Source organism: Euprymna scolopes, chromosome 23, assembly GCF_053919585.1.
Source record: "Euprymna scolopes isolate OS-2025 chromosome 23, ASM5391958v1, whole genome shotgun sequence".
Classification (NCBI taxonomy): Eukaryota; Metazoa; Mollusca; class Cephalopoda; order Sepiida; family Sepiolidae; genus Euprymna; species Euprymna scolopes.
Window position 1 is genome coordinate 38,648,690 of NC_136504.1, and position 20,881 is coordinate 38,669,570.

At 33.5% G+C, this 20,881-nt stretch overlaps 2 protein-coding genes across 4 annotated transcripts in view; one reads left to right on the forward strand and one right to left on the reverse strand.

The window, feature by feature from the left end:
• The window catches only part of LOC145245840 (heat shock 70 kDa protein 13-like), a 42,813-nt gene extending 22,921 nt beyond the window's left edge, over positions 1-19,892 (reverse strand). The window contains exons 1-3 of one of the 2 annotated variants that reach the window (XM_080107494.1): positions 19,768-19,892; positions 16,988-17,054; positions 5,746-5,835 (exon numbers count right to left, since the gene is read on the reverse strand). In XM_080107494.1, the coding sequence (XP_079963620.1) occupies positions 5,746-5,835; positions 16,988-17,012 (115 nt within the window). In that variant the 5' untranslated portion in view covers positions 17,013-17,054; positions 19,768-19,892. Of the gene's footprint in view, positions 1-5,745; positions 5,836-16,987; positions 17,055-17,289; positions 17,378-19,767 lie in introns of those variants that run through there. The other variant, XM_080107493.1, reaches the window with a different exon arrangement.
• Positions 17,447-20,881, forward strand: part of LOC145245841 (pyridoxal phosphate homeostasis protein-like) — a 62,871-nt gene continuing 59,436 nt past the window's right edge. The window contains exon 1 of one of the 2 annotated variants that reach the window (XM_080107495.1): positions 17,447-17,640. In XM_080107495.1, coding sequence (XP_079963621.1) covers positions 17,539-17,640 — 102 coding nt within the window. In that variant the 5' untranslated portion in view covers positions 17,447-17,538. Of the gene's footprint in view, positions 17,641-20,532; positions 20,671-20,881 lie in introns of those variants that run through there. The other variant, XM_080107496.1, reaches the window with a different exon arrangement.

Here is a 20,881-nt window from a genome sequence, read left to right on the forward strand (position 1 = left end):
TCTCTCCCACAGAAGAGACGTTGCGAGCTATCCTTGTTTGATCATTATTTTCATGGCAGGTGCTCGTCTGAACTCCAATCCCTGGTCCCCCCCTCGCCAATCTTTCACGAAAAACACCCGTCTAGCTGAATCCACTGTGAAAAATTTCCCCCACTCTATATCTGTGCCTAAATCAAAATGCGGATTCCATGAACAAAGCTTCTTTCTTAGAACTGCACACCTGTGGAACTCTGTTCCGTCTGCCTGCTTCCCTCCGGACTACAACTTGGATGTCTTCAAGTCCAATGTTAACAAATTCCTAATGAACCGCCCCCCTAATTAAACACTTCATCAAATCTCCACACTAACGTAATGTAATTGCAATAACCCTTATCCCTGAGTGGCTTCCGGGCCTTGATAAGTGGTGATCACTGTGTAAAAAAAAAAAATCCGCTAAAAAAGACAAAAAGAAAAAAATATAAAGGGATGGGGTGGTAAATTGTACCAACTGGTAGTTAACAAAAAAACTTATAGAATTTAATTTTTGAAACCAATGTATAAAAGTTTACATAATGAAATGCAAATATGCATTTTCTTTTGAATTTTTTTTTTTTGGTTGACTGTGTTCAATTCACACATGGTTGATGCGGTTCAATATTGCTAAACTATAAGTCTTAAGAAAAATTCTATTCATAAATACTTTTTAAAATGAAATTATTTAATTAATCGTAAATATTATTTAGACATAAAAATTAATTGATTACAAAACCTTTTAAAAATATATATATTAATTTCTTTTTCGTTCAGCAAAAAACTGCGCAAAACACTTTTAATTTTCAATTTAAAATTCTAGAAAAAAGATTATATTATTCTGTTTTTAATATAATCAAATTCAGGGTTTTATCTTTCTGGAGAAAAAAATTTAAAAAATGGATTTTATTTCAATGAAATTAAAAAAAAAACTTGACTGAATTGAATTAATTACCCTTGAATTAACGAAGGGGTTATTTAATAACTTTAGGTTTGGAAGAGATAGGTATGGGGTCGATTGTTTGGAAACATCAAAAGAAGCCGACAACTGTCAAAACTTTGCGAAATAATACAACGTGATCAATTTCATTTTAGAGATATTTCTTTCAAAAGCCTTCTTTTAAAAAAAGAAAAAAAAGTAAATTGTTCTATTAAACCGTTTACTGTTTAAATAATTTGACTTTGCTCGTTTTATTTTAAGAAAATATAAGTTGAAAAAGCATTTTCATTCACTATTAGAAGATTTGTCAGTAAAAAAAAACAATCGCCAAAAAGATAAGCGTTTTTTTTTTTATTTTTACTCGCAATGTAGAGCCCTGCATACTTCTTTTTAAGTTAACTCTTTTGTAGTTTTGATTACAATAGATCTGAATGAATGAACCTTGTAAGGGAGGGGCACTAAGCATTGCCCTGTTAATAATGAATTTCTTTGGTTTCTTTTTATAACATGCTACATTTCTCTCTTGCGGTTAGAAATATCAGGAAATTTTTTTCTTTTTTTCAACATCAGACTAAAAGAATCGTAATGAAGGAATCGGAAAATTAAGGTATTTTTTAACGATGCGATTCCGATTCCGATACCTCCCAAAATACACGATTCTTACGATTAACGATTCCGATTCCGATTAATCGTCCCACCACTAGTTCCAAGTGAGTCTGAAGATAATGGTTTCAATGCTACCCAAAGCCACCCAGAGGCCAGAAGATTAGTTGGCCAAAATGTGGTGAGACAACAACAACAACTATGAAAGGCAGTAATTACTGGGGATACACTAAAGAGACTCAGCATTCCTATCCTATTGTGGTTAACCACCTGATGAAGGCCAGAGTTAGTTGGCTGGAGTGTCGTGAAACAAGAACTATGAAGATGAGGATAACAGTCCACAAAAAAAAAACAAATAAATAAATAAATAATCAATCTTTATCTCTAAAAGTCAGAACAATAGCTTTATTAAATTAATACAGATTATCAATTGTCTTGAAAAAAAAAATTCCAGAACTTTTGGCTTTTAAAAAGGAAAATTCTTTTAATGTTTCAAGCCACAACAGTAATAAATTAATGAAGGCGACGTATAAGGAAAAATGATAAAAGAATAATATGATGGCTGTGTAATGTAATTCTGAAAGACAGGTTTGAGAGAAAAAGGTGTTGGATAAAGGAACTTAGAGATTGTGCTCGCACACACACACACACAAATTCCAGATTAGCACAGAACAAAGAAAATACCATGTCAGACTTGTACACATATATTGACCTCTGATGGAACAAAGAAAGAATTTGTTATTAAAGCAGGATTAACGAACAAAGAACACAGAGAGCGGAGCATGATCGTTACGTCATTAGCTCGTCAACACCACTCTCTTCTTTCACTCTTGCTCGATACGTTCGACAACCACTACAGACAAAATAATAATTAAATAAAAGTTGTATTATGAAACCGTCCCCATGTTTAATTGTCAAACGGTTGGAATAAGCCAGAGTGCATATATTTATTTAGCAGCACGTATCTTCGTAAAAGTGCAATAAACATGATTACGTATGCGTGAGCGATAAACAGATAAACTGTTAGAGAGAGATAGACAATATAACAGGGGGATAAATAAAAATCTGGGTTAGTACCTGTAAAACAATTGAAATACCAGAATACATGGTATCTGTAAAAAGAATAGAAATCTCTATATTGATAATGTGACAACTTTACGGGCAAATTTGTGTGCATTTCCCGTGTCAACGTAACTCGCATAATTAAACAATGAATTATCATTGTATCATTTACCATTAATCAAAAGTTTACTGAAATAAAAAATGCAATCGTATGAAGCAAAATTTAAAAAAATCCTATTAGATCTGAGGACCTCAGAGGGAGTGTAAATCTGCACAGTATGGGGAGATGTGTGAAGAATAGGACATATTGGTAGTTTGGAAGTCAATATCTGAAAGCTGTCCAACGTATGATAGCATATGAAACAGATGTTAAACAAAAGATGTTGACGATGATGATGGTGAAACAAGTTACAAGAACATATTTAGTGTTAATGATTTTTGATATAATCTTTATACATATTATCGGACACTGCATGTTTGTGTTTCTTGTATCAATGTAATTTTGAAAATTACACACAGAATTTTTTTTTTACTGTTAATTGAAAATCAATTGAAATAAAAATAATTCAATAAGGTTAAAATAAAGCAAATTAAAAAAAAAAAATCCTATTATAAAATGTTCCATAACTAACTCATGAAATTAATATTGAAAGCATTTCAACTTTCAAATAGAAAGTCACGTCTTAGCGAACTCCCAATTTATCAAAAAGCTTCACAGTTTGGGGAACCAGTTAAATTCAATCAGTTTATAAATTGAGATTAAAAAAACAACCATCACCTTGTCATTTTATAACAATTTGTTTTAGTTAAAAATAAATGAACAATAAATGTAAAAATAATATTAGTATGAGTGGACCTGACAAGAAGGAATTTGTGTGATATTTTTTATGGAATTCATCCCACACAATTGCCAATTGATGTAAGGAGCTACAAGAATAAAAGATGATTATCAAAAAGGCAAGAAATACTTATTAACTTTAGTCTTAAAGATACCAAGATTATAGGTAAGAGGAAAACAATGATCAGAACGAGAATTCTACAAGCCCACGGTTCCTAGAAAGAAGCTACTGGAATAGCAAGCTCTATAATAATGAGATATCAAAACAGTGAATTGATGGAAACCACGAGACTAATGAGTCAAACGAGCTGGAACAATAGAAGCAGGGAATAGATCAGACAATTCTGAAAAACACATGCCACAATAGTATTTATAAAAAAGACTGAGACTAGCAACATTACGTCTGTGAGAGAGAGGTTGTGGAGAAGAAGATAGGGTGGGGGGCCAATCAAATTATAAATACCTTTCTGCAATTTTTCAAGAACCCTCAAATGAGATAGAAATTCACCAGTTCAAATATGACAACAGTACTCCATACATGGTCTGATAGTAGATTTGTAGAGATAGAGAATAGCGTCAGGTGTGAGGAAATGTTTAGAGCGATTTTATGAGAAGTAGAAAGAGCAATGGATCTTAATATATGGACTGCAAAGAAAGATTTGATGAGAAAGAAAGAAAGTTTTCGAGTCGATTTCTCATTGAGAACAGAGCGACCCATAAGAATGTATGCTATCTATACAGGGGGATTTCATTTCATTACAGATTTAAATGTTCTACGATATTCCTCTTCTTCATCTCACAACTTGTTTCCAAAACATATTACTCTATTATAAAAAAAAAAAAAATAATAATAATCTCTACTTATATCTAAAAGGCACTTTGTGTGTGTTTGTGTGTCTGTGAATTCGTTCCCTATGAACTTAACTATAACCTCAAGTGTGTTTGGAGTGATAGAGAGAACCAACTTTGCAAGAAGCAGAAAGAGCAATGGATCTAGTATATGCACCCCAAGATTTGATGAGAATGAAAGATCAAGAAGTTTCAGAATCGAGTTCATCTCAAGAGCAGAATCATCCACGAGAATCTGAGGAAGAAAAAAGATATGTTCACAACTGAAAGATATGAGCTGAATCTTCACAGGATTAAACAAAACATTTCGTACCCAATCTACAATTGAAACCAAGTCAACTTCTAGATTAGCTGCATATTTCAACTTCATTTGAAGGTGATGATCGAGAAGCAATAGTTGATTTCAAGGCGCATGGCGCAGTGGATAGAGACGGTGAATTTCTATGGTTCCAGATGAGCATTGTCTGAAGATAGTGGTTTCAAACCTACTAAAAGTTGGCCAGAGAATTAGTTGGCCAAAACATGGTGAGACAACAACTATGGAAGGCAGTAATTACTGAGGATAGAGTTAAAGGATTCAGCATTCCTATCCCGTTGCGGGTTAACCACCTGACAAAGGCCAGAGGAATAGTTGACTGAAACGTTGTGAAACAACATCTAAGAAAAGATGAGGATAACAGTCTGCAAATAAATAAATAAAAAAATATAGAAATTACTCATCTTAAAAAATTCCAATAATTAAATAGTATCTTGTTGAAGTTGGGAATCTGCACTGAATTTCAAATGAAACCCTTTAATTCACAGAGGTAGCATGGTAAACATTTACTATTAACAAAACACTTATAAAAAAAAAAAATTACGATTGTTAAACATGTTTGACTTGTACATTTTTTTTTCACCTAAATCTGAAAAAAATAAAAAAATAAATAAATAAATAAAATCCCCCCCACCCAAAACACTTGTTTTTTTTTTTTTGCAAACACTTATAGCAAAAACTAAACAACATGGCAGTTTGTTTAAATTAAAATCAGTTGCTTCTTGTTCTTGACATAAGAATCCCAGGTTGCTCGAATGACGCACTTAAATATCACATGAATAGAGAATCAGCAGGAGCTATTTGTCGTATATAAACATTAAAACTGTCCAACTCTTATAACAGTTAGAACATTGCATCGGGATTCCTGTACTTTTTCTGGAGCAGTGGAATGAACCAACCATTTTCTTTTTCACCAACCTTACCAATAGATTGGATATAAGTATTCCATTTTAGGTCAGTCAGATGAGATAGATGACGAATTTGAGATATGCTGTGAATGAAGATACGAGCCCAGATCATGAGCAAGAGAGGACTTAAAAATGGCCAATAGGAGTAAAGGATTTTTTTTAGGAGAAATATTAATGTACTTTTTTGGATAAAAATGAATTGATTGAAAGAATTACTTACCTAAGTCTATTCCTAAAATCCGAGGTGTAGGAGGAGGAAGTAGATATTGAGCAAAGTATCCTGCAAGCAACAGAGCTAGTATTGACGAACCTGCATAATATGAAAGAAAATTATATATATATATATAAACATCGATTTATACTCACAGACCCATACAGATCCAAGCTTGGAAAGCATTACATATAAAATCAACAATATAAAGTAACTGCCAGTTTCTTGCCTTGCATTCATCAGCATAACCACTATGCTGATAATACTATTCCCGAGAGTCCAACATTCAAACAGCCTATCATTCACAGGCAACATGAATTGGAACAAATACTTAGAAGATGGTGCCAAGTCAGCTGCAAAGACGGTGGGATCCCTTTACCAAGTTAGAAAATTTCTCACACTTGTTAGTATTTTTAAAGCCATCATTTACTCCTGCATAGAGCACTATTGCCATCTGGGCTGGTGCAGCAATTACTACTTTCTTCCTTTTGGACGGAGTGCCAAAAAAAAAAACAGTCTCTGATCTAATATGCCTCACACTATGAAGCTCCAGCTGCAGTGTTGCACCACCTTATCAATGTAATGGGGCTAGAAGCAAAATCTCACCCCTTCAATGTAGAGGTCCTGTCCAGATGTGGCAACAGTACTCCATCCTTGGATGCACTTGGCTCTTATACATGTAGAGAACTGCATCAGCAATGAGATATCTACTAGAACGGTAGAACGATCTTACCATTTTCCCAGCAGCCCTGGCAACAGATTTGATGTACGTGTTCCATCTCAGATCAGGAGTAAAGGTCAAGCCCAAAACGTTGAGCTTCCTCAAGATGAGAGCCATTCATTTTAATTGATGCCAGACGGGGATCAGAGCATTGATGATGGAAAGATGGAAGTTTGGTCTTAGATGCATTAAAATTAACCAGCCACCTCTTTCCCCATTGCACCATGTACTCAAGATCAGAGGAGAGAGAATCAGAGAGAACTTGGTCGTTAACAGGCTTTAAAGTGTTGCCATAGATGGTAGTGTTGTCAGCAAAAACGTCTACAAATGATCTTAGAATGTGATTTGCAAAATCATCAGAAAGTTTTATAAAAATCCAAGGCATCAATTTTTTTAATAAGCACGCACAAAAGTGTCAATTTAACCCGAAAGGAACCCCTAGGAGAAGGGGGGGGGAGGGGACAGAGTTTTCTTGGAAAATTAGTTCTGTTACTTTTTTTTACTCATATCATGTTTAACGTTTGTGCAAAATTTCACAAAAATTCAAAGGCGTAGTTATTGAGAAAAGTGTGACAGACGAATGAACGAGGGTGACCAACAAAATAATTAAAAAATGTCGGGGGACAAATAAAATAATTAAAAAATCAACTTATGGTAAGTTTCATGAATAAATATTTATTTTTTATTTTTTGTAAAATAATAGACAAGCTTCTTGGTCTGACCTTCATTTCTGATCTGAAATGGAGCACATACATCAAATCCATTGCAAAGGTCGCTGGAAAAATTGTTGGCTCATTCTAATGCTCCAGTAGATACCTCACTGCTGCTGCAATTCTCTACCTGTATAAGAGCCAAGTATGCCCTAGGATTGAATACTGTTGATACATCTGGGCAGGAGCTGCTCGAAGACTATCCTGCCTTGACAGAGTTCAAAACAGACTTCATAATCTAGTAAGTAATGCCCTTTCATCTTTTCTGCAGCCTCTTTCCCCACAGGAGAGCCTTTGCGAGCCTGTCTCTGCTCTATCGCTATTTTCATGGCAAGTGTTCACAACTGAGCTCCAATCTATGGTCCCCCCACTCGTTAATCCTTCAAAAAAATCACTATCAATAAATTCCCCCATCCTCTAACGTTGCCAATACCTAAACATGGATTCCATGAACAAAGTTTCTTCCCTAGAACTGCCCACCTGTGGAACTCTATTTTGCTGGTCTGCTTTCCAGCTGACTGCAATATCATTATCTATAAGTTCAACGTAAAAAATTTATTCTCCAGCCGTCCTCATAAATGATCAAATTATACCAAATTACTTCTACAAACAATTGTCTCGCAACTGTCCCAATGACTACAGTACACACATTAACCCTTATCCTTGAGTGGCCTCTGGGTCTTGATATGTGGTGACCGCTTTGTAAAAAAATAAAATAATGTGTATCAAAAACTTTTTGCTGTTTGTTTGGCTAATTTTCTTTTTCATAAGAAATGGTTTTGAAAACATTTGGGGGGAGGTATTTTTGTGTTTATTGAATTTTTTTTTTCTTGTTCTTTTGTTTTTTGTAAGAGATGTTACTATTTTAGGGATTTCTTTAAATTGTTTTTTGGAGTTACAAAATAATTCACAGCTATACACACAGCACATTTGTACTGTTGACTGGTCAAGCAATTTTTCATTGGCTGAGTGCTTCACCCTATTCCAGCACCTGAATATGCTAAGACAACATTGATGGAAAAAGTACCTGATTTTCCTATGAAATCTTTTACATTCATAGCCTACAGTTTAGTATACAAAAATGAGTAAATATAGGGGGAAGGGAAGAGACAGAGAGGGGGAAGGAGGAAGGGAAGTGAAAGATATAGAGAAGGGGAGTTTAGTGTATGAAAACGGGTAAACACAGTGGAATTCCCTTCAACTTGTGATAACTTTGGAGGTTATTTCGATAAAATTTGGATGTAAACAAAATTTATAAACATACAATTCTTTCTCTTAGGTCGTTAATAGTTTTTATTTCCAGGTTAGTTCAAGTTAATATTATTAATATTATCAGTGACAAGCAATTTATTGTTGGTGTTTGTTAAGATACAGTTAACAAATCGATTTTTTAAAATATGTTGCTTAAACCAAAAACAATAACACGCAGTTTTCATGTCGAAAATAGTAATATATCCAAAAATTACGAAAAACCATTGAGTAGAAATTTATTTCTAGTTAAAAGTAATTTTTACGGAAAATTGGCCGAAATTGCATTTTTCTTAAACATTGTTATAAAATAGTAGTATAAAGTAAGCAGTAGGAGTCTACACACAGGGGACATAACTCCAAAACGAATATTTTAAATTACTTGTATCATGGCTGCAATATTTGTTGTCTATAGCGATAGACTTTTTTTTTTCTTTTTACTAAAAACACCATAGCAGTTGTTCTATGAATTTTCTTAATTTTTGGATATATTACTATTTTCGACATTACAATTAAGTACGTAATATTGTTTTTACTTTAAAAAGGCGATTTGTCAACTATAGCCTAGCAAGCACCATATTTTATTTTAATTGTTCATTGTTCATCGAAAAAGGATTTTAATATACAAAAGATTAAGTAAAGTTATAGTTAATTTATTTTTTTTAACGTTGACGTTTGTTGACTTAATGCACACTTCTTTGCATATAAAAGCAGTCTTGTTATTTTTGTAGGTTTTTGAGAGGTAACAGGATTTTGTTCAATGTTTAGGCTAACTTGATCTAATAATGGTTCCATTATGATCAATTTTCATTTACCGCAAGATGGTATTACATTTGTAAGGACCAAGAGTACATGAGAGAGTAAATTTTCTAATTGCCAACAAATTTTTAACAGCCATAATACAGTGGCTAATTGTGCTTCTTTTTTTTTCTTTTTTTTTACACAGGCGTCACCACTTATCAAGGCCGATAGGCCACTCAAGGATAAGGGTTAAAGAGTGTAGAGTAGTCAAAAGGACAATATAGTAATCGATAGTAATGGAAGTTCGGTAAATTTGTTAACTTAAGTGGAACGGCTCATCAGAAACTTGTTCACGTTGGACTTGAAGACAACCATATTATAGACAGCTGGAAAGCAGGAAAACGGAAGACAATTCCACAGGCGTGCAGTTCTAAGAAAGAAGCTTTGATCATGGAATCTACGTTTAGGTTTAGGTACAGATAAAGAATGGGGAAAATTATTGATAATGTTTTCAGCTAGTCTAGTGTTTCTTGTGAAAGTAGATTGAAGCTCAGTCAAACACTTTCCATGAAAATAACGATAAAGCAGAGACAAACTCGCAACATCTCTTCTGTAAGATAGAGGTTGCAGTGGAGAGAAAAGGACATCTCCCACCAGGCCACGAAGTCTATTTTGAACCCTATCAAGGCAGGACAAGTCTTTTCTAGCAGCTCCTGCCCATATGTGGCAACAGTATTCCATCCTTGGACGTATCTGGCTCTTATATAGATAGAGAATTGCATCAGCAGTGAGATATCTACTGGATCGATAGAAGGATCCGACCATTTTTCCAGAGGCCTTGGCAACAGATTTGATGTACGTATTCCATTTAAGATCAGGAGTAAAGGTCAAGCCCAGAAGCCTGTCCAAACTTGAGGCCTCCCTAAATAAATTTAGTATCATTGTGTATGTTTTGCAAAGATCTATGTGGCCACATTAAAAGATTTTAGATATACTGTGTAGTTTGATATGCATTGATTTGCATATCAATAAGGCTTCACTCCCAAAAGGACGTTATAAAAAAGACTTAAGCTGAGTTCTTCGAATTCAACTAAACAGGTTGGAATTTAGAATGCTATTCAAACGCTGACAAGAATCCGTTTTCTTTTTAATTACATACTGAAAATAAAATTTTAGTTTGGAGTGACAGTGAAGTGGGGGGGGGGGGAGGTATCCAATAAGAGTTGGTGGGTTAATATTCAACTGATCTCTTTTCTTGTTATATATGGCAAGTCAGGACTGGTAGTCTGGCTTGAAACTACCCCCTCCCCATCTTAAAAAAAAAAAAGGGGGGGATACAACAAAAACATCAAAAAATAAAAATAAATATAATCCGGCAACAAATAAAAATATATATACATGTTTAAATAAAGGAATTAACAAACTGAAAACAAGAAAATAAAAACATTCACTGAGAAAGAAGTCAAACTGAACAAAATTCAAAACTGTCCACATATAAAACAGGTTTTATTCACAATTTTTTTCTCATTCGCCGTGTGAGGTTAGAAGAAAATCAACATAGTTCATCTAATATTTAAAAATAGCAAGATTTGATTAATAGATTTTAACCACTTTTCCTGACGAACTGGACCGTCTTCTGGTTTTGCTTGTCAAGCCTCCATTTTCATTAGAAATTGGCATTTCACGGCGGCTTGTTTTTATTTTATTTTTTTTTATTTTTCTTTGAAGGACCAGGAATCATTTTCATTGGTTGAAAATGCAAAATTTGCACCTTTATGTAAAATTATTTTTTTGATATCTCAGCAACTGGGGATGTAGCATCAAGCTATTGATTTGTCTAGCTCTCATTTTTGTTCAATACAGAAATTAAGAAATGAAAAAGAAAGAGTAAGCTAAAAGTTCGCCAGAGTTGGCAAGGTGTTCTTTAATTCTTTTGAGCATCCAACACATTATGCCATTTCAGTCATGAGTTTTTATCTTCTCTAAATGAATCTTAGTTGAGTGTGTCACTAGTTCTTCCTGGCCTAGAGTCAGATTCGAACCATGGAAGACAGCTTGAGTTATGTAGCAAGCTGGCAAGTGGAATCTCCCAATTCAAAGTTCAGGTACAAGACTTAAAATGGCAGAAACAGAAAAGGTACTCCTGTTAGAGAACAGGTCGCCTGTTCTTGTAAGTAAATAAAAATGAGATAGGATAGTCCGAGAATTCGAACCTGGGAAGCTAGGTTTGGAATTAAGATTCAGGAGAATTCCGATCGAGAGTTTAAAATAAATAAACCATTGACCAGTCAAGAAATAAAGGATGTCATCATATTTTGTAACAGCTGCCAAGGTATTGTGAATTTGTATTATAAGAACTTGTGTTCCACTCATCTGTATAAAGAACTTTGTGTATGAAATCATCTTAAGAACGTGTCCCTCTCAATATCTAGAAATAGTGAATGTCCCCTCCTCTGATAAAAGACTGAAAATCCTCATCTCAAAAATATGCGTGTTAAGAAAATATATGTGTCAATGTTATAGAAACACTCCCATCAAACTGAATAAATGCATCTCTTTCTCTCTTCTATCTATCCCTCTCTCATTGTGTATTACATGTTTCCGTCTCTCCTTTAAAATGTACCCTGTCTATCTCACTAATATGAACATTCAACAACAACTATATAATATTTGTCACTCTCTCTTACAAATATAACAAATACATAACACTCCCAACCATTCACTCTCACAGATGTGGCTTAAATTGGTTTCAATGGAGAAGTAATTCTTTTTGCTAAGGGTTAGCCTCTCAGTTGCATTAATGGAAATAGTTGCCCATAACAGTCGTTTCATTCAAAAGGGGTTATTACCAGTAACTCTTTTGGAGTGATGGAATGATCCAACCACTTTTTATAGATCAGCAGTTTCTTTCAGTCAACCACACAAGAATATTTATAATTCCCGTGCATCCTATTATAAATTTTCGTACTGTGTGTGTGTGTTTGATGCGGTTTCTCAGCTGACAGGCACTCCACCCAGGCAAGTTAGGTACCGAAATGAAGCTTATGATCCAACGGATGTTTTAGTGATATTTATATCCATGTTTGGTGTGTGGAAATGCAAAAAAATAACGATTTACTAAACAATGTTTTATTTACTGGATATTTTTCCGGTACAAGAACCCAAGTTTGCCCAGCTGGTCAGTATTACACCGGAAGTTATTATCTCCCTAGGTAAGTTCGATTTACTGTGTGTGTGTGTGTGTGTGTGTGTGTGTGTGTGTGTGTGTGTGTGTGACGTGGTTTATATTAGCCTAAAGGCAATCCACACCAGGCAAGTAAGGTACCGAAATGAAGCTTATGATCCAGCAGATGTTTTAGTGTATGGAAATGCAAAAAAAAATTTCTATTTGGTTCTTAATTAGGTAGATGGTCGAGTCATGAGCGAGATATTTTCTAGAGCGATGGAATGATTCAACTATTTTTTCCAGATCAGTCAAAAAAGGGGAGGGAGGCCATTTTATAGAATAGTAGGTACTTGGGCATATATGTTACCGTGCTGAAATAACATTATTTAGAAACCTATTCTTAACATGGGGAGTGTTTTTTTTTTTTTTTTGGTAAATTTTTACCACGTTCCCCAACATATTATAAACACTCCAACCTCCCCATGTTAAGAACGGCTTTCGGAATAAACACCCCTCAACCTCGAAAGCCGTTCTTAACATGGGGAGGTGTTTATTCCAAAAGCCGTTCTTAACATGGGGTGGTTGGGAGTGTTTATACCACGCTGGGCAGGTTGTAAAAAATACCTTTTTTTTTTTTTAAACTATGCTGTATTTTCACCTAACAATTTAAAAAGCAAAAATATCGTAAAAATTGAATTTAACTTGAGAATACTATTTTTAAAAAATACCATGGAAACAGATGCACAAGTAGGTGTGTCAGAATTTTGGGGGAATTTTTGACACCCTTAACACAAAACTGCAAATAAAATATACAAAACTTGTAATTTCTTCTTTTTTTTTTAATGGGTTGTTCAATTTCTTTATAGAATATACTTCCAAAATAAACTATTAAAGTTTTTTAAAAAATAATATTTCTATTATTTTTTATTTTTTTAAATAAGTTTTTTAAATAAGTGTTTTACAAAGTGCATGAGCATGCTCATGCAGCCATTTTTTTTCTATGTAAAGAAACGAATTGAATTTTACGAGTTAAATTTTATTTAATTTTTTCAATTTTTAAATTTAAAAATTTTTCTATTGGTTCAATTTTTAAGATATTTTCAGGTTTAATGTGAAATTTTATGCTCTTTCCAATAAACTGAATATAATATTCCAGACAAATGTTCTTTTTTAACCCCCCCCCATTTTGAAATGTCTATTAAAAATTAAATAATTTTCTCACCTAAGGTTTATATACCACAAATTGAAGATAAAAGATCAATAAATAAAATAATCTAATTTAAAACAAAAACAAAAGAATAGTTATATGCAAATTTACCTGTAAACTCAGAAGTTTAAAACCTTATGTTGATATTTTTTTTTAAGTTAAACCTCACATTTTGAAAACATCGTCCTGTAAAAATTGGGTACCTACATTATTTTTTTCTATTTCATTCAATGTTGTTTTTATCTTTTTTAGATTTTTGAAAAAAAAAAATTCATTGCATGAAGAAATAAAATATTTTAAATCAAAAACTCATAATTCTTTAACAAGAATAAAAAAAAGAAATGGAAAATTTGTCAGTGGGTTTCTTCTAAAAAGTAAAATTTCATGAGTGAAATGAGATCATTTTTCAAATACGGTGATCCATACTTGACTAATTTGATTGTTGACAGTAACCACGTGTCAGAAATTCAAAGGAGAAATAAGACAGATATCAGCACTTCAAATGTTTGTTTCTTTATATAGTTACTACCGGGAAATATATTTGGCCTAATGTGTTGTTTTTACGTTTTTGAAATAATTAATTGTGGCACTTTTCAGCCTCCGTATTTGTCAACTGGAAGAAAGGGAGGCAACTCCACTCTGTGACCATGTTATTATATTTGAAAATCACGGTCTTTTCGAATGGCTGTTTAAAAAATTCTTTTATTTAAAAAGTACATGGAACATAAAATATAAACATGGACAAATTCTTATAAATGAAAAATGGAAGCACACATTGATTAGTATTTTTTATAGGTAAGTGATTTTTTGGCATTTATATATGTATATTTATTATAATTGGAGTAAGTTAAAATTCGTTGAATTTCTTGAAATCTTTTTTTAAAGAAAACCGATTTGAAAAAAAATATTGCATATTTTTCTATTAAACCTTTTATTATTTTAAAATTTGGTCTTTGCTCCTTTTATTGAAAAAAAATTAGGGTTTCAATTATATTTTTCAAGTAGTTATAAGCTTCGAAATATAGTGTAGTGAACTACTACTATGATGCTGCTACGGTATGCTTCCCTTATTTCTCTCTTTCTCCCTACTCTTCTACTTTTCCTTTCCTTTCTTCTCTCAATGTCACCAGAGGTTTCAGCCAATCGGAATAGAGGACTGTCCTGGAGGGAGATACAAAGAAGAAATCTCTCTCAGACATGCGGAAATAACAGAAGCATGAACACGCGACGGACCAGTTTCTCTGGGTAAAGACTTTTATCAAAGAAATGTACCATCCTCTTTGTACCCCTATATATCTTGGAAACTTTTATAAAACATCATCAATCCTAAAGTCTCGTCGCACTTAATTATAACCCGATGTTTTCTTTTCCACAACCGTTCTTTTTCAGCACTCTTGTGCTCTCTCTAATTTCGGAGGTGCCCCAAAAAGGGGATCGACCGAAATGGTGACCGTTTTTCAAACGTCGTTTAAAAGCTATGGTAACCGCCATAATAGTGAGTAATTATTTAGATTTTTATCACTTATTTTTAATGGCAACATCTGACACTGCTATGCACAAGCACCGAAGTGATTTTGATAAACACTTTATGATGTGGAAAAACGGTAGTCATCGTCGGCATATTTCAGGCAGCTTCCGTAAACTCGTGAAAGGTGACGAATGAAAACTTAGTATTTTTTTTATTAGTATTCGAAAATGATAGCCAATGTTTAAAACGCTAGTAAACAGTTAAAAACTAAGGGAAAATGTCGTCTAGTAGTTTCAATGTAAAAATAAATAAATAAAAGATACTTGTGCACTTTACAGATCCTGCTGAAATAACATGAGTTTTTTTTTTTTTTTTTTCATATTCTGTACTTTCACCTAACAATTCAATAACAAAAGATACCGTCTGTCAATTGTCGGCTGTTGTGATTTCATTGGCTAAGCGTCTCAGCACTTTCCGGCGGTTTACGTAACCTGCCCGGAATATACCGACAATAACGCATAACGCAGTTCGTATTTAGCATAAATATCCACCGCCACCACCCATAATAAAGAAAAAGTATGAATTATAATAAATAAATAGTAAAGGAAATTTTCCACGTTGACATTACAAAAGAACTAAAACTTTAAGGGTTTGTTTGTATTACTGTACACATAGATTCGAAAAGTTGTCAAAAAACAAATATATAGCAAATAAATGTTATCAAAGGCAAGATAAATTACTTTTCTACCAAATTGGATATATTTTTCGTGTTTTTATTCAATGTAACATGTTTATTCAGCTCGAAAAACATACAGTTTACCGATGTATTGGAAAATTCAAAATGGCGCCCGACTTTCTCTTTAACACGGTAAGTTTGGGAAAAGGTGCTATAAATAATAAACTAGACAAAATACTGTTAAAAACCCACCGAATACATGTCAGTCTATATAACGGTAACATATACTGAGCGAGTTTCTAACAGTATTTTGTCTAGTTTTATATTTATAGCACCTTTTCCCAAACTTACCCTGTTAACGAGAGAGTCGGGTGCCATTTTGAATTTTCCAATACATCGGTAAACACAGTATGTTTTTCGAGCTGAATAAACATGTTACATTAAATAAAAACACTGAGAACATATTCAGTTAGGTAGAAAAGTAACTTATCTTGCCTTTGTTATATATCTATTTTTTGACAACTTTTTCGAATCTATGTGTACAGTAATACAAACCCAACTTTAACATATGTTGTAAAAAAAAAAAAAAATGTTGGGTACTTCTACAGCTGGATGCCTATATGAGCCCCCAATGTTTGATTTCGAATTACGGAACAAACCGGAAATAATCGAACCAGTTGTTTATGATTTAAAAGCCGCTAAAATTAAGAACACTGAAAGGGCAGACGACGACACTAAATTGGTCGGTCAGTTTCGTGTATAAATTTAAGGTCACTCCCATTTTTTCCGTAATTCTAGCGTTCAATGGCAGTTAAATTTTTATTGACAGACCTGAACGAGAATCACCCTCCCCCATAATTTTAACTGGTATTCTGTAGTCGATATTTTTTACGACCTAACACATCGTAGTATAAACACCCCAACCTCCTCATGTTAAGAACGGCTTTCGGAATAAACACCCTCAACCTTGAAAACGAAAACATACTATAAAAAATCATAGGAGGAGGGTGATTCTCGTTTAGGTTCGCCTTTTTGTTTTTCGAAACGAGGATAAATTGCGTGCGGGAAGGTTTTTTAAGCGATTACGTGTGGTTTTACGACCTTACCATCCGGACTTAGGGTTAGTGATTTTTAAAAAATGCTTTTCACATGTAATCGCCTAAAAAAGTAGGATGTCATTTGTGGAGCTGAATAGCTGAGGATGTTAAACTACAAATTTACGGGAGCCCTCCCCTAGCTATAGAAAAACAAAGTTGTCAATTTTTTTTTTTTTTTTTTTTTTTTAATTTGCTTTCAAAATTAAGAGTATCTTACCTAAAACGATAAAACCAACTCCCATTGCAGGTAGTTTCAACTGACTTCAACCGAATCTGTCCACAATCTGTGAATAAGGAGATAAAAATATTAATCACACGGGAGTCGGAACCGGCTGTTTTTTTTAATTCAACAGTTCATGATATTCTTTCTTTAACGTATTAAGAAAACATTGATCCTATTTTTTTTTTTTTTTTTTAAATCGTCAATTTTTTAGATTTACGTAATTGCTAAAAGGAAACGGACTACTATAGTATAACTAAACATATTCCTAACTTCTTCATAATAATGTGATAACTTGCCTCATCGAGCAGCCGGCATCTAGACATTTATGATTTATTTTATTTTTATTTATTTTTTTCTTATAGTTGTTAAATAAAAAAAAACAAACAAACCGGAAGTCCACGTGTGTTTATTGAATAGCGACATCTTTGGGGAGCAAAGTGAAATATTCCAATTAAGGGGCAGATAATTCTCAATTACTCGGAGAACAAAATAAAAACAGAAAATAATAAAACAAACAAAACGTTTCCAGGTGAAATTTGGAGTCGATGTTAACGGGTAAAATTGCAAGAATGGCCGAAATCGAAGTTGGACATGCTCTAAAAAATGTCATCCAGAAAATGGAACAAGCGTTACAGAAACGACCCAAGGTAGAGTGTACGCGTGTGTGAGAAGGAAGAAAGAAATCAACAAAGCACATTTGTTTAACTCTTATCCCCGAGTGGCTTCCGGGCCTTCATAAGTGGTGACTACCTTGTAAAAAAAAGGAAATACTTAACAACAGGAGAAAATAAAATCGCTAACAATTACGAATAAAAATGCAGTGCCCCCCCCCCCTCCCATTAATATCCTTCAAGTTGAATATGTTACTTTTAAACATTTTTGGTGCTAAATGCAGAGTGATCCGCGCTATTTTTTAAATCGTATTTCCACGTTTAATTAAAGTTTTATATGCTTTTTTTTATTCAATTGTAAGGTTAAAGTACAGAATGGGTACAAAACACCATCCCCTTCCCATGTTAAGAATGGCTTTTTAAATAAGCTATTATTATTATTATTATTATTATTATTATTATTATTATTATTAAATAAGCTGTTATTATTTCAGCACGGATCACTCTCTGCAGGAGTACCGCATTTTTATTTGTGTGTATGTGTGATAGAGAGAGACTGTGTTTTGTTTTATTTATTTATTTTCCATTCCGCTTTTATAACTAGGAAGAAAAGTAAATTAAAAAAGCAAATTAATAAAAGAAAACAAACATGTTCAAGAATTGGTATTATTATACAAACACCGTGACAGCGTTAGGATTAGGGTTAGGGTTTAGGGTTAGGGTTAGGTTTAGGGTTAGGGGTTAGGGTCAGGGTTAGGGTTAATTCGCTGTCACGGTGTTTGTATAGTTTTACCCAAGAATTAAATAGCTACAAATTCTATAAAGAAATTAATTTGAAAAACAATTGTTTTGTTTGAATTACAAACGATACTAATATTTCGAGTCAGCTGCTGCCGACGCTTACATCCACTTCAAGTTAAACTTAAGTTTTACTGTATCTTTTGTTGGGTGGATGCAGTGCATTTGCATCGCATCAGTGATGCGACGTATCACTGATACAGAGGAATAGGAGACTCGAAGTCGGCAGCAAACAGTGTCAGATTTTTAAAAAATGCATTATTATTTTTATTTATTTATTTTTTGCATAAAATAATAAATAAACCCTATTTTGTGACATTACCATAAAAATATATTATGAAATATTTATTGAATTGTTTTTTTTATTTGACACTGTCGTTTGCTACTCTGAAAAACTGTCACATAAATATAAGAAACACATACGAGAAGTAGTCACAGAATTTTATTACTATAGAAATAAACGTTTTGGCTCTCTGAGACAGCAGTGGCGCGGTCAAAAATACTGTTTGAACTTGGTTTTAAAACAAATGAACCGCTACTTGTCCCGTCTTATCAATAAATGACTTTCAAATAGACGTTTTAAAGGCTTCAAGATCACTTTCGAATTTCTTACGTTCAATAACAAACCACCCGTTTAACTTTAGAAGAAGAATGGGTGCAGACTGCAGCACAAGTCTATAAATGGTCCACAAGTAATCTTTTTTACTATAAAAATCTGAAAAAAATCTTAAATCTTAAAATATATAATAACGAAATAACACAAAAATATAAGAAAAGCGAAACATTTATAGATTGTTTTGGCGGGCGTTGTCAAGAGTGTTTGCTCCCCCCCCCCCTCTAAATTCTATTTTTTTTTTTTTTTTCCTATTAATATCATCGATTACAGACTTAAGTTTTATAAAAAAAATTTGAAAAAATAAATTTTTATAACTTTTCACGTGGAGGTTCAGTTTTCAATTATAACGTTGTACTAAATTGAACACGAACTTTCTGACCACGAGGAATAGATACATAGATTAGAGAAAGAGAGAGAGAGATACATAGATTAGAGAAAGAGAGATGAGAGTGGGAGGAGGGAAGAGGTGGGATGTGAAGAATTTTTTTTTTTTTTTTTAACCCCTCCGTTCTAACCCCTACTTTCCGGTTACATCAGAGAGAGTTTTAGGAGAGATAATTGTTCTACTTTCCTAATAAATAATAGCAAAGAACAAGGTACAAAAAAAAAAAAAAAGAAAAACCACAAACTTCTTTTTAAACAATAACAATAAAGAGTATTTTATTTGTAGCAGGAACTGGTAGGTCTGGCTGCTAAAAGAGAAGAAGGAAAAGAAAGTTCTTTCCAGGTCGTTGAAGGTCAGTCAGTACCTTGTCGTCCTCGGCTGGATAGCAGTTGTCTCAAATCGAGACCGTCAATGCTATAGTGAGATGTCCGGTGGACAGGTGACGAAAGAGGATAGATGTTGCTAGGCTGGCGGTCTGGTTCTGATTGGCTGACATTCCCTCAAGACTTTTAGGAAGCAGATGAATCAATGCGCCCTGTTAGCTGATAGGTCAGCCTGTGGCCGGAGAACTCAGAGGGGGGGGCATTGATTCACCAGAGAAAATACTTCTCTGTAACTGCTACAGAGTTGCCATTTTTTTTTCATCGTGGTCAGAAAGTTTGTGTTTAATTTAGTACAATGTTATAAATTGAAAACTGAACCCCCACGTGAAAACTTATGAAATTTTTTTTTTTTTTTTGCAATTTTTTTTTATAATCTGAAACTTAAGTCTTTAATGAATGATATTAACAGGAAAAAAAGTACGAAAAAGTGAAAATTGTGGAATTTAGATAGGGGGGGGGATTCTCAACAATGTCTGCCATTGTTTTTTTTTTCTCTCTTTTTTAGAATTATTTGTGTTTTTTCCCTCTTGATTGTATGAAATGTAGCAACATATAATTATTTGTCCCGTTTTTTTTGTCTGTTTTGTTGTTGTTTTTTTTTCACAATAAGATTATATAAAAAATGTATCAAAATATAATTTTAGTTCGTCAATGTAGCAAAATATAATTTAAAAAACATGAAACATTTATAGAGGTTTTTGCACAAATCTTTAGAAAGATACGAGTTATCGACCCCTGTTCTTTGAATAAGAAACGCTCTCTGTCAGCCTCTCTAGAAACTAAAATGCACACATTCGCCTCATGACACTGTCGTACAGAAGTGCCGCATTTTTTTTTAGTTCGCGCAATTACCCCCGGATTTGGTGCAATTACCCCAAAGTACGGTAAGAGATAGAAAATTAATTTCGGTATTTATGCATTTATGTTATCGTGCTGAAATAATAACGTTATTATTCAGAAAACCATTCTTAACATGGGGACGGGAGGGTGTTTTATAGCCGTTCTGGCTATGTCATTATTTACAAAATTCAGTACGCAAAGTTAGATGCTGGTAGTTAACTCGGTTTACCTGAATATGGAATGAAACGAAATATG